Here is a 13,157-nt window from a genome sequence, read left to right as displayed (position 1 = left end):
GTTATCAATTGAATAGTATTCAGTTACCCTTTTAGTTATAAATCATCAAATAGAATAAACAAGAGGCATAGTAAAAGGATTCAATTGTATTCTTTTTATATAAAAAAAAACGTTTCAAAGTAGTTTACCGCACCCTCTTCATTTCCTTTTTTAACTCTTTTTTTTGGGCTTCAAGTCTTTTCCTCTTTTTTTTTTTTTTTTCTTTCTCTGGTAACGAGAAGCGCTTTTTTTAACCCCGTTCACTATCTTTCAGAATGACAGACGTTAAATCTGCTCCTCATATTACAAGCACTACTTTAGCAGACGGCGTTACTGTGCACATAAACGGTAAGCGATTCAAGAGTCTCTTGACTGTAACTCAACCTTTTTTTGTTCTGTAGATCACGTTTATCTTGCGCCTGAGCACTTGGGAGAGCCTTACTATGTGGGCAGAATCATGGAGTTTTGCAATTCCTACAAGCGCAAAGGCTTGCAAGCTCGCATTGCCTGGTTCAATCGACCTAAAGATGTCATCAACAGAAAGTCGGCTGATCCCTGTCTGTTGGTAGCCACGATGCATTCCGACATTAATCCCGTCTCATCTATTCGTGGCAAATGTGTTGTTACCCACAAGTATTATATTTCAAAGGACCAGATAGACGACTATAGAAAGCAGCAAGATCACTTTTATTATAATCAATTGTATGATAGGTACATTCAACGTGTGTACGATGTAGTGCCATGTGAAACAGTACAAAATGTGCCAATGGACACATTGGATGCCCTTAAACAACGCTATCAATTTATCGTCGTGGAGCAGGGAAAGGCATCTGATCTGACTGTGGCCAGAAGGATTTGCTGTGTGTGTCAAGAGTGGTGCTCAAGGTATGTTTTTATTGTAGCTGTGGATACATGTGTCTGTAGATTTATTTATATTCTATTTCCGTTTGTTAGTGCCGCTTCTGTAAAGTGTGCAGCTTGCCAAAAGAGTTACCATATGACTTGCTTAAACCCTCCCTTGGCTCGTAAACCATCGAAAGGGTTTGCATGGCAGTGCGCATTTTGTACACGTCAAGAAGTGCTTGCTAGCTCTTCAAATCCTGATAGTCCGGTATCATCCAATCAAAAGACTAGCGACAAAAATGACGCTAAAAAAAGACAAACTCGTACTACCCGGTCCCAGATATCTAAATCTCAACCACAAACACAGCCACAAATCATGACGGCTCAACCAGAGCAGCAACAGCAGCAACCAGCCTCTGTAAGTCAGCCCTCTGCTATCAAAATCAAGATCAACAATCCAAAGAAAGTCAAGAGTAAGCACCAACCGTAAGAGTATGATTGCCATCTGACGTTTTTCATGTATAGACTCTGAGATAAAAATGACAAACATGTGGCCATTCAGATATTTTGGCGTCAATACAAACATGGGTGATATCTTGGGTAATACGCCACCTAACAAAAGAAACACAGCCTGAACTCATCAATCTATATAGATATCGATGATCGAATATATCCAAGAGCAAAGAGTAGAATAGGCCCTAAATATCAAGCGAATGTTCCTGACTGGGATCCGACAAAGAATAGAAGCTTATCCCCCGTAAGTGAATCCAATTCGCTCTCAAGCAGTAAAAGCAAAACAAAAAAAAGTGACAAAAAAGGAAAATCTGTTCAACGGCTCAGTAGCAGTAAAAGATCAGGTAAGATTGTCCATGTTCATCTACAAATCACTTTGCTTATATCAAAAAGTTGAACCAAGTCCTTCTGATATCAGCTCTGCTGATAATTATGAACCATTCGATCGATCATCCATGGCCCCTATTCGAGGTGGAGATGATACGGTGACATGTGTCTATAGACCAGGCATTCTGAATGACGAACAAGGTAATCATCAAAACCGTTTGCTTTTTTTTATAAGCAGCAAACTAACTTTTTCATAGTTGATGATTATATGGACCAAGTCAAACAATTAAACAACATACCACTTCCATCTCATTCATCAGATCTCATGGACAGAGCACTTTACGAATTGGAACAGGGTCAATATCACACAGACATTGCTTTTGAAAAGATGTCTCAGCTAGGCCCAGATGACTTTGAACATATCGTTGACTGGTCAAAAAAAGAGGTCGAACTCTTTGAACAAAGTATCCGTGAGCATGGACATGATCTGAATTATGCAAAAAAGAGTGTAGGAACAAAATCGATGGCAGACATTGTTCGATTCTTTTATCAGTGGAAGAAGACAGATAGATACGAACCCGTCTATTCCGAGTGGACAAAGATATTCAAACCAACGTAACCTTTCAAGAAAACACACATATGTAACAAAAAGCCTTTAACTCTATTTTATAGGAAAAAGTTTAAAAAGTTAGCACAAAAGAAGAAATCGCATCATGTCGTTAAAGATGAAGTGGAAAGTGACGAAGAATCTGATCCTACGATCGTACCTAAAGCCACCTACAGTGGGAGATCCTATCAATGTATGAATTGTTTAACAAATGAGTCAGACATTTGGAGAAGATCACCCTCGGATATTGATCGAAAGCGAAAAGTGTTCAATCAAGTTCTTTGTGATGATTGCGGCATCTATTGGTTGAAATACGCCAAAACGAAACCTATATCAGAATCAACTCGAAAGGTCAACGGACAGGGTCAGATCAATAACACCATCCCTCATACGCCACACGGTCGTATCACAATGACAAACATTACCAACACGATTGGAAACGCAGTTGAAACTTTAGAATCACAAAAACGTAAAAGAAACGATTCATCCTCGAAATTAATCGTAAAAAAGATAAAGGAAGAAGTAAGTTGTGCATTAGATGATTGTATCCAATTCATTTTTGAACCTTTTTTTTTTTTTTTCTATTAGAAGTCTGAGATCCCATTAAAATTTGAACCTACAGAATGCAAAGTCTGCTTACAGTTTGGTCTTGAAGACAAGCTATATACATGCTATGATTGTGGTTTGTCTGTTCATAGTGGTATGCTTTATCCATTCAGCAAAAATGTGTGTCTAGGTTTATACTGACTTATACAATAGATTGTTACGGTATTGAAAGTATGGATAAAGAAGGGTGGGTTTGCGATCCGTGCAGCAACAGAATTAACCCAGTAGCATCTTATGTCTACGAATGCATTTTATGCTGTAAATCTTCAGAGGAGATACAGCAACCCTTGAAGAAGACCGCTGGATATTACTGGGCCCATGTTCAATGTGCAGCATTTATACCTGAAATCAAATTTGTTCACCCCAAATCCTTATCACCTGTGGAATACATTGGCTGTGTGAACAGTGCACGATTAGATGCGGTTTGCCAACTCTGTAATAGTATCAGGGGAGCCTGTGTGGCCTGTACTGAATGTAAAAAAACGGTTCATGTTCAATGCGCTATTGAACACAAATTCAGGCTTGCCTTTGAAATACAATCGGCCACCACAACATCTGCAGGAGGAAAAATCAAGATTCCCATTATTCCCGCCGGCTTATTCCACTCCTCTTCTCCTTCTGGATTGATGGTACCTCAGGTTTGGTGTCCAACACACAATATCACAACGCGTAAATTGATTGATCTGAACACGCGTACATCGACTACACAAGAAGTAAGTCACTGACTTTTATCTAACAGTATACTCATCTTTTACAACAGTCCTCCATCATGGTCTATGCTAAAAATTATAAACTTATTGCAAAAGGCACGACTCCAGCCATGAGACGTTTCCGTCAGGCTACATACCACCCATACTATTTATATGATCATCATTCATCAAAAAATCATCATCACCGTCATCCCAAGGTCCCTAATGCGCGAGAAGCCGCTTTAGAAGCCTTGACTATAGCTGAAATCCCATCATTGGACCAGCATACAACCCTATCATTACCAAGCAAAACAACTTCTCTAGCGAGTCTGCCTGTGCGAGTTTGTGCTACAGACGGTTGCTCAGTACAGCATACCCCTATTTGGTGGAGTATTGAAGAAGACTCGGACAAGAAGATTTGCCAAAGGTGTCATAGTCTAAAAGTATAAAAAGTCCATTCCTGTGTAATTTTAACATGAATAAATAAAAAGGTTGGGTTTTTGTTTATTTGATTTATCTTCACATAAAGTTCATTCGGATTTTTTCTCACTGGCCTTTTCTTTTTGTTCCTTTAAATCTTTGATTCGTCTTTCCCATCTTTTAACGTAGCTTTTATATGCGAATCCTGAAGACATCAAGACAGCGCTCCATGCCTGTGCCACCTTGGGTTCCAAAACAGGAAGATCAAGCCAATGACAAAACTCTGGACTGGTTGCTGCAACGTAAAATAAGGTGCTTGTAAAAGAAGTTTTCATATCAATGGATGCAGCATGGAGTAATCGAGGTGTAGAGAAACTCCAATTGGAGTGAGTTAAACGAAAGGTGTCTATAGACATAGAATGAATACACGTGTTTATGTGTACACATCTTCTTTTTTTAAATACCTATCCATAATCCACCACCACAACCAGCCAAGGTCCCACATAAAACTTTCGCAACGTATTTATTAGGGCCGAGGGCAGGGTTGGAAGTGACTCCATCAATACCATTTTGGCACATGGCTAAAGCACGTAGAATACTATCAGACAAAGTGAATACGTGCTCAATCATTGGCACATTGAATAGCACGTCAAGTATTTCATAGACATATGTGTTTGAAAACATAAAGAAATAAGTTGCACTAAATAAGAATACAGGATAAGCTTATACAAAACAAAGAAAAAAAGTTTTTTTTTTCTACCAGTGAATAACCCAAAATTCATTACTTTTCAAGATACCAATAGGTTCACCCCTTAATATAGACACTGTACATCCACCACCTGCTCTCATGACTAAAGTGGCAAGTAAACCTTGATACCATCCTATTTGACTGTGAGTGACTCCCAGGGCAGAACGATAGGAGTAATTGATCAAGATAGCATAGAGTACATTTAAGATTGGCAGTGAATAATTAATAAAAGAAATGTTTAGTTCAAGATTAGCTAAACCGAATACGACCTGAACTATCTGTTCATTTAAAGTAGACATAATAAATGAATATAAACAAGAGAAAAAGAAAAAGGATAAAATAAAGACAAAATCATTGTGTATAAGCCATTCTATCAGCCAATCATTTTCCATGTGGGACCATAAAGTGCATGACATAAATAAGGTTGGTTTAGTGCTTTCTTTTTTTTTCCGTAACTTTTTTTTCGCTATGTCCAACATCATCATCTTATCCCGTGATAATATAAACAGACTTTTATCAAGAAATAATGCTGGGGTTCTTAACCAAATGATCGATTTAATGGGAGAGACCTTTGAAAAGTTTACCGCGGGTCATTTAGATAGTAAACTTGCTTTGAAAGCACAATCACCTCAGCGTATCAGTGTTCACATGGACTCTCATCAAGCCTTATTTATGCCTTCTCGACTCGATCAAACCACGTCTTTAAAGATCGTCAGTGTACCAACAAAGGAAGGCAAGAGTGGTTTACCTGCTACCATCGTGGTTTTAGATAAAGAAGAGGGATCTGTTGAAGCCGTGATGAATGCCGACGCTTTAACTGCCATACGAACGGCCGCTGGTAGAGTTGAAAAAGAAGTGTGATTTTAAGAAAAACTTAGGTATTTCAATAGGTTCAGGCTTGGCAACACGTTACTATGCCAACCCAAGCGCCAAAAACTTGGTTGTGTTTGGAGCCGGTGCTCAGGGACGTTCTCACATAGATATGATGGTTGCTGTTCGACCTACGATAGAAAGAATTGCCATCTGGAATAGAGGTGAAGAACGCAAAAATCAGCTCATTCAAGAATTAAGATCCATTTATCCCAAAAAAGAAATCATCTCTGCAAACGAGGATCTGGAAAACGAGGTAAAGCAGGCTGATATTGTGTGTACCTGTACGAATGCAACGGACCCCGTCTTGTTTGGTCGATGGCTCAAGTCTGGTGTTCATTTGAATTGTGTGGGTTCCTATAGAAAGGATATGCACGAAGTAGATGCGGAAACTATCAAGAAAGCCCAATTGATTGCAGTTGACTCTGTTGAGGCATGCTCAGAGGAAGCGGGCGAGTTAATCAAATCTTCTCGATCAGAAGATTGGCTCGAGATTGGAAATGTGACTTACAAAAAGATAAAGTTTGAACAAGACAGAGACAAGATCACATTGTTCAAAAGTGTAGGCATCAGTGTACAAGATAGTGCCATCTCTGGCTTAATTCTAAAGTTGGCAAAAGAAAATGAAATAGGCAAAATTGTTCCTTTTTAAAAGTTATTGTTTATTATGAAATTATACACAAGATACTTGAATTATCTATAAAGTTATGAATGAGTATAAATAAAAGAAAATGATCTTTAAAGGTATTATTTTGGTGTGTATAATTGTTTTCAGCGAATATGGATAGCATCAAATATACCTTCGTAGGGTAATTCTCAGTGCTTGACTCTATATTCTATCAATCTCATCATAAAATATGACACGACCAAAATATACCCCAACTATTGAAAACTATGTACATTACCTTTTTATATATAAAATAGTAAAGAAAAATAACGGAAACACCAAGGGTATTAATTTTTATATCCAAGACCAAAAAAAATTTTTTTTTCTCTGCAGTGACGGCATATTGTACCTGTCCCAAAGTAAAGTAAACGGAGATTTTATTGAGTGTATTAAAAAGATATTATTATTTTGTAAAGACTACTATTTTCATTTTCGGCCAAAAGGTGCCTTCAGAATGTCTACAACGTTACGAAGACTAAACTTGAACGTCCAGCTTGAAGATATTGGTTGACTGTCATCTACTGAAGATTCTTTTGGTATACTCTTCATTGTCATGTCATCATCACCTTCTGTAGCTGATTCAACTATGTTGTCCTCTTCTTCTATAACTAAGTTATCGAGTGTTTCCTCTTCTTTTTCTAATTTCCCCTTCTCCCCTTTCTCTTCTTCTCCTTTTACTTTTGCTGCTGCTGTATCATTTACGATCGTAAATTCTTTTGCTGCCATTCCTGTTTCATTTTCCGTGGTTGTTTCTTTAGTATTTGTCTCGGTTTCAATCATTGCAACATCAAGTGATCCCACTGTAGACTCATCTTCCCCAACCAATCTTACTTTATTAATGAGTTATCAGCTTCAAAAAGGCTGGATTTATAAGCTTACCCTTTCAAAACAACCTGTCTAGCTTGTCTAATAGCAGATTTGTATGCCCAGTTTGATTTCAATTGTTTGCTGGTTGCATAATTCTTGTATACAAATTAGCACTGCTCTTTATGATTTTTTTTTTTTTTTTTACTTATACTTACTATAGATGTAACACTCTTTCTTTTCTCAATCAACTCCTTGATTTCTTTTAAAGATTCGCATTTATTTAAATCTATAAGCAATAATCTTGGTAAACCTGATTTGCTTTTGTACAGTATGTAGATTACCTTTATATAAATCACCACTACCAACATGGATAGCTAAAGATTTGCTATCATTCTCATGTTTCTTCAAAGCGTAAACTACACCCTAAATCACAGTTAATTAATGAAGAAGGAGATTGCATACAAGTTTACCATAAGCAAAACGTCAATATGACCGTGACTTTTTAAAAGAGGAATTTTTTTGAAACAATTGCGACTGTCCTTGGGCCCATAATATATATAGAATATTGCAGTGTCTGGATTTTCTTTTTTCAATAAAATGGCACTTATCCATACATCAAGTGTCTCACTCTAATAAACTTTGGATTAATACTGCACTCTAACAACATGATAAAAACTGAATATGCTTACCTCATGTTGTTTTGGTGACTTTTTGGCTAGTTTGTAAAAAAAAAAAAAATTCTGTTAGTTAATTATTATAGGGAAAGCATTTGGCTTACTTTTAGCTTTTTTCTTGGATGTTTCTTCGTCCGTGTCAGATGTGATTAAAGAAAAGTCTCTCTTTTTTACTATGGCAATATTTTGCTCTTGTTGATCAAGTTCACAGGAAAGCAGGTTTTGGTTATTCATCATTAAAAACTTATATAAGAAAGAAATAAAAAAAAAAGGAAAAAAAAAAGAGAGAGAATATGGTTATAAAAGATTTGTAAGTGTGAGACAAGAAGCAACTACCCCTGATTTTTTTAAGGTGACAAAATTTAGATCTTTTTTTCACTTCCAAACTTTCTTTTTTTAGCAGTAAGTTTAATTCAATAACAGTAAATGTAAAGAATACGTAGCAAGGTACTGCTTCATGTTTTTTAAAGGTTAACTTGTTTACTAATACTCATGAATACATTTTAATAACTGAAAAGGGAAAGTAACCAGTAATAATGAATTAATATTGTGTTACTACTTTCCTTGCATTTCATGTTGTACAACTCATGCTTTGGTTTATTAGTCACTTGAACAATGAGAGGCACTGTAACTACTTAAGAAAAGTGGACACAGCAAACATTTTTCTCAATCTCTTTTTTCTTCTTTTCTCTCTTTCTTTCCCCTTCCTCCGTATCTACCTTACTCAACAGCTCTCTTTTGTTGACTTGACAATAACATATATAAATGATCTCTCTCTCTATACATAGAGCCATACTCTAACAATATACAATAATCAAAAGCACACCAAGACAAAACTAAACGAATTTAATAAGCATGCGCTATTAGAAACATTTGGTAGTAACTGAGCTTTTATTGGCTTTAGTAATCAGTGATCTTATTGGATGATCATATTACTAAGATTTTCAACTTCAGGAACGATATAAAAAGAGAAATTTTTGAATGTTATTTTTTCTCGCTCAAGCATCTTTTTCTTACAATGAACCATATTACCTCTACTCTTTCAAAAAGCGTCTTTTCTCGCGTAGCCTCTCGATCCCTTCTCGGTTCATCTTTGGGCTCAAATATGATGCGGACATCTATCATGCATCATAGAGGATATACAACAACGACCGGTGCTTCAAAGAAAGGGGGCTCAGGTCGTTTCTTATTCTTGAGTAAGTATCTTCAGGGAATGTCTATGTCCAACCGAAAATAATAAAGTTAATTATGACTAGCTTTAGCCGCACTCGGTGGTGCTGGTGGTTATTACTATACTTCTGCTCAATCTATCAAGACAAAACATGTTCCTGCACTTTCAACGAGGAAGGAAATTGACTATGAAGCCATTTATAAGGATATCGCTGAAATGCTTGACGAAAACCCAGAGTAAGTTCACGTAATCTTTCATGGGAAAAAAATAAAATAAAATAAAAGCATGGGAATTTAATTTATAAATAGTTATGATGATGGTTCTTATGGACCAGTTCTTGTTCGTCTTGCCTGGCATGCTTCTGGTACATATGATGTAGAAACGAAAACGGGTGGAAGTAATGGTGCCACTATGAGTAAGTATTCATACAAAAATATATTGAAACTCTCTTTACGAACTTGTCTTTTCTTGTAGGATTTGAACCTGAATCTATTCATGCAGCTAATAATGGTTTAGTTATTGCTCGGGACTTGTTGGAAAAAATTCATAAAAAATATCCAGAGATTAGTTACGGTGACCTTTGGACATTAGCTGGTGTGTGTGCTGTTCAAGAATTGGTAAGAAATTAAAAAAGAGTTGTACACAGGGTAATTGATCATGCGTGTTCCGCAAACCTTAGGGCGGTCCTACCATTCCTTGGAGACCAGGTCGTCAAGATGTACTAGATGCAAAGAGCTGTACTCCTGATGGTCGTCTTCCTGATGCTACAAAGAAAGAAGATCATATTCGCAATATTTTTTATAGAATGGTATTGTTACACAGATCACTTCCATTTCTCGGATATCTAACTTTATGCATTTAGGGTTTTAACGACCAAGAAATTGTTGCCTTAACAGGTGGACACGCCTTGGGTCGCTGTCATCCTGAACGCAGTGGATTTGAAGGGCCATGGCAAGAAGCACCTACCATGTTCTCTAATGAATACTTTAAGGCCATTTCTACTCGCACCTGGATTAAGAAATCCTTAGCTAATGGTGGCTGGCAGTGGGTCGATAAGAACAACACGGATGTGATGATGTTGCCTGCTGAAATATACATGTACAATGATAAAGAATTCAAGAAATACTTTGATTTGTATGCAAAAGATGAAGAAAAATTCTTTGAAGATTTTGCTGCTGCTTTTAGTAAGCTTATCGAATTGGGTGTACCATTCAAGGGTAATGAAAAAGTTTATCGCTTCAAAGCTACTACTGCATAAAATGTAAATGAATTAAACTATAGTTATAAATGATAATAAAAAGATTTACGTTGTTAATTATACATGGAATAAGTGAAATTTCACACAAATTTTTTTTTCTATCTATCTGACTGCTTACCATTAATTTCTATGGGCGTTTATTGTCAGTTGGCGAATGAGTTGCATCTGGCTACATAATTGTTTATTACCAAGCATTCTATAATAGCACAAATATACTTTTCAGTATTTCTTTTAACTTTTATGTCAGTAATGAATATTAATCATTCCTATTGGCTTCTTATTTGCCTATCAGACTGATAATGATAGACAATGTAGAAGCGTCTAAATTTAAACATAATAGGAATCATAATACGATTAATTGGCAGTACACAGTATCTGAGTCCATGGTGTCAGGGATCAAGAAAGTCAACTATACTAATATGAAGGAAAGTGCTAGCTAGGTCGATATTGTTGTTACTGCTTCAAACTTTGTTACTGAAGCTGTTTTATTGCTGAAAATTATTTGAACGTTAATGGTAAGTATAATTTACAAATGTAAGAACTATGATCTTCACATACGAGTTATTTTTTAGCTTTGTATGATTTTTTAAGCTTCTATCTTCTCAATAATGCGAGTGTACATTCATAAATCATTTGTCAATTCCATATTGAGTTTTTTTTTTTTTTTTTTTTTTTTTTTTTTTTCCTGGTAGATAATAAAATTTACATTAGTTTTATAGAGAGCTTTTTGCTCATTCCCTTTTTTCCAGTACTAACTAAAGTCTTTAATATGTTAAACTTAGTGCTGCAGATATTCTTTATAATCTGATGAACTGGACAAGCTAAGATATGGTGCTTTCGTTTGTGAAACCAAAATTGCAAATATATTCTATTGTAGATTTATTATCGACTGTTTTAAAGTTTACTCGAGAGATGAAGTTTATGTTGAATGGCGTAATTAAAGGTAAAACGACTTGTTACCCTATCATAAATAGTATCTGAGTAGAATGTAGGATACAATTAGATAACTAACAACTTTCATTTTATTTGAATTCATTTTGAGGACATGGTGACGCCAAAAATCATATGCTTTAGATACAGTGCCCGCGATGTCGATTTATGCATAATGGATCTCACATTGCTGGTTTTATAATCCTACTGTGCGAAAAATAAAAATTCAATCTGCCCATAGTGCTTTCTCAAGTTGCAAGCTCTTTTTCCGCTCTCCATCGCTTTCTATAATATTTTGGCTTGTTTGAAAAGTGCTCCTACTGAAGCATTAAATAGATAGACATAACCTACTTGCCCCATAAAGATCAGACTCATGACTAAAAATATTTCTAAAGTACAGAAACCTAGCATTTCCACTTTATCATCTTTCATTAAAGGGCAAATACTGTATTCTGAGAATCTCTTTAAACAACCATATATTGCATCACTCACAACTTTTTAACAACTTAAAAGGACATGATGGAAGGCGCATTGCATTCACTAGTATGATACTCGCACATCTCCAAGTTGATTGATTTTATTTTGTCTATCCGAAGTCAAGAAGTTCACCTCTGTCTAATACATACCTTTACTCATTTTTTTATTTCAATAAAACTGGCTTTCTAGCCCCTACAAAAAAAAATGATGGAAGGCTTCATTTGATTCAGATGCTTCATCAGGAGGTAAGCCTTTTGATACTGATATATTGGTTGCTTCTCTACCGTTTTGTTTTACTGTGCTCAGTTATGAAGTATCGCGACTCCTTTGGCAACAAAAAACTTTCAATACCTCTTCAGACATATGGAAAACAGCAGTAGCGTTTCTCTTATTAACGTGAGTCTGATGTTTGATCCAATTGGCATGATGAATAGCAATATTGGAATATCAATCGTCAAATTCCATTTCGTTTGCAAACTAGCGTATTGGCCACATGTTCGTTAGAATATTTAGGAGCGCTTAATTGAACAAAAAGGTATTGAGAAACGTTGATAGATGAAGAGGATACCATTTTATATACCGTTGTCAGTAAAAATATCTATCTGCAAATAAGGTAACTGATAAATCAATATTCATTGAGGTATAACTGCTGCAATATATGGTTGTTTAAAGAGATTCAGGAAAGTAAAAGAAGGTTCTCTTGAAGTATGCAAAGATAAGATACTCTGACTATTCTTCTGAAAAAGGGTTTTATATCGTTAAACTATGTTATGCAGTCAAATCGATGTAAGTTAATATTATCGAATTCAAATAAAAATTCTATTGACTAATAGAATAGGTTGCATTTATACGAGAGAAACCCAAACCCTCTTCTGATGCAATAACGAGAATCATGGTACAATGGTAATGTTTGTGTTCCTATTATCGATAAATTGTTCGGAAACCTTGATGGAATCAATTACATTGGGTATAATTAGTGTTTATTATGTATTAGAGTACATATTATTTTAACTAATCATTTTAAAGAGACAACAAGTCATCTTTCTCAAGCCGCAAAAGAAAGCGAGAGATGCAAGATAAAATTGAAAAAAATATAATCATGAATCAAGGCTGAAACTGTTGTATAATGGTAAAAGTAAGAAAGGAAAAGGTAGAAACAAAGATCGAGAAACAGTTTGTATACTTTTTGAGGCTGATCTTTATTTCAGTTTAAGTTAAAGTAAAAATTATTCTAATTGAAGGCAGGTATTTATATCTTAATGAGTGAGTGGCTTGATATCTTGTATTATGATCGTTCTTCTAATCTCTAGGTACTTTAGCAAGTGTCATCTCTAATTATGATTATGAGAACTTTTCATTTGTTCTTTTGTATGTCTGTCATAGATTATCTTTTATTCTGGGGAATTCCTCACTGATTTGAATAACGTTATTTTACGTGATATTTTAATTATGTGAAAGGTTAGCAATATTTCTGGCATTGGATTGGATTTTGTTATTTTAGTTGATACTTCTTCTTATCAAAGAGCTTCTCATGAATACAATACATATTCTACGAGAGTATGATTGATTGG

At 35.6% G+C, this 13,157-nt stretch overlaps 4 protein-coding genes across 4 annotated transcripts; 3 read left to right on the top strand and 1 right to left on the bottom strand.

The window, feature by feature from the left end:
• Nucleotides 1–254: 254 nt before the first annotated feature.
• RO3G_01597 (uncharacterized protein) lies at nucleotides 255–4,260 on the top strand (the record flags this gene model as incomplete). Its single annotated transcript, XM_067656188.1, has 12 exons — nucleotides 255–327; nucleotides 381–864; nucleotides 934–1,295; nucleotides 1,348–1,422; nucleotides 1,476–1,679; nucleotides 1,729–1,863; nucleotides 1,920–2,277; nucleotides 2,335–2,791; nucleotides 2,858–2,969; nucleotides 3,029–3,588; nucleotides 3,636–4,007; nucleotides 4,174–4,260. The coding sequence occupies 12 exons, from the start codon at nucleotides 255–257 to the stop codon at nucleotides 4,258–4,260; spliced, it is 3,279 nt and encodes a 1,092-aa protein (XP_067512289.1).
• Nucleotides 4,261–5,200: 940 nt separating this feature from the next.
• On the top strand, nucleotides 5,201–6,254 carry RO3G_01596 (uncharacterized protein; the record flags this gene model as incomplete). The annotated part of the gene is made up of 2 exons (XM_067656187.1): nucleotides 5,201–5,570; nucleotides 5,623–6,254. The coding sequence occupies 2 exons, from the start codon at nucleotides 5,201–5,203 to the stop codon at nucleotides 6,252–6,254; spliced, it is 1,002 nt and encodes a 333-aa protein (XP_067512288.1).
• A 441-nt stretch (nucleotides 6,255–6,695) lies between these two features.
• RO3G_01595 (uncharacterized protein) lies at nucleotides 6,696–7,984 on the bottom strand (the record flags this gene model as incomplete). Its single annotated transcript, XM_067656186.1, has 7 exons — nucleotides 6,696–7,095; nucleotides 7,149–7,231; nucleotides 7,292–7,362; nucleotides 7,418–7,499; nucleotides 7,547–7,705; nucleotides 7,766–7,791; nucleotides 7,855–7,984. The coding sequence occupies 7 exons, from the start codon at nucleotides 7,982–7,984 to the stop codon at nucleotides 6,696–6,698; spliced, it is 951 nt and encodes a 316-aa protein (XP_067512287.1).
• A 784-nt stretch (nucleotides 7,985–8,768) lies between these two features.
• Nucleotides 8,769–10,179, top strand: RO3G_01594 (uncharacterized protein; the record flags this gene model as incomplete). Its single annotated transcript, XM_067656185.1, has 6 exons — nucleotides 8,769–8,946; nucleotides 9,007–9,157; nucleotides 9,230–9,336; nucleotides 9,396–9,538; nucleotides 9,601–9,729; nucleotides 9,784–10,179. The coding sequence occupies 6 exons, from the start codon at nucleotides 8,769–8,771 to the stop codon at nucleotides 10,177–10,179; spliced, it is 1,104 nt and encodes a 367-aa protein (XP_067512286.1).
• Nucleotides 10,180–13,157: the final 2,978 nt, after the last annotated feature.

This window comes from Rhizopus delemar, genomic scaffold (assembly GCF_000149305.1).
Source record: "Rhizopus delemar RA 99-880 supercont3.1 genomic scaffold, whole genome shotgun sequence".
Taxonomy (NCBI): Eukaryota; Fungi; Mucoromycota; class Mucoromycetes; order Mucorales; family Rhizopodaceae; genus Rhizopus; species Rhizopus delemar.
The sequence above is the reverse complement of the archived record's forward strand: the minus strand, read 5'-3'. Positions and strand labels throughout refer to the sequence as shown.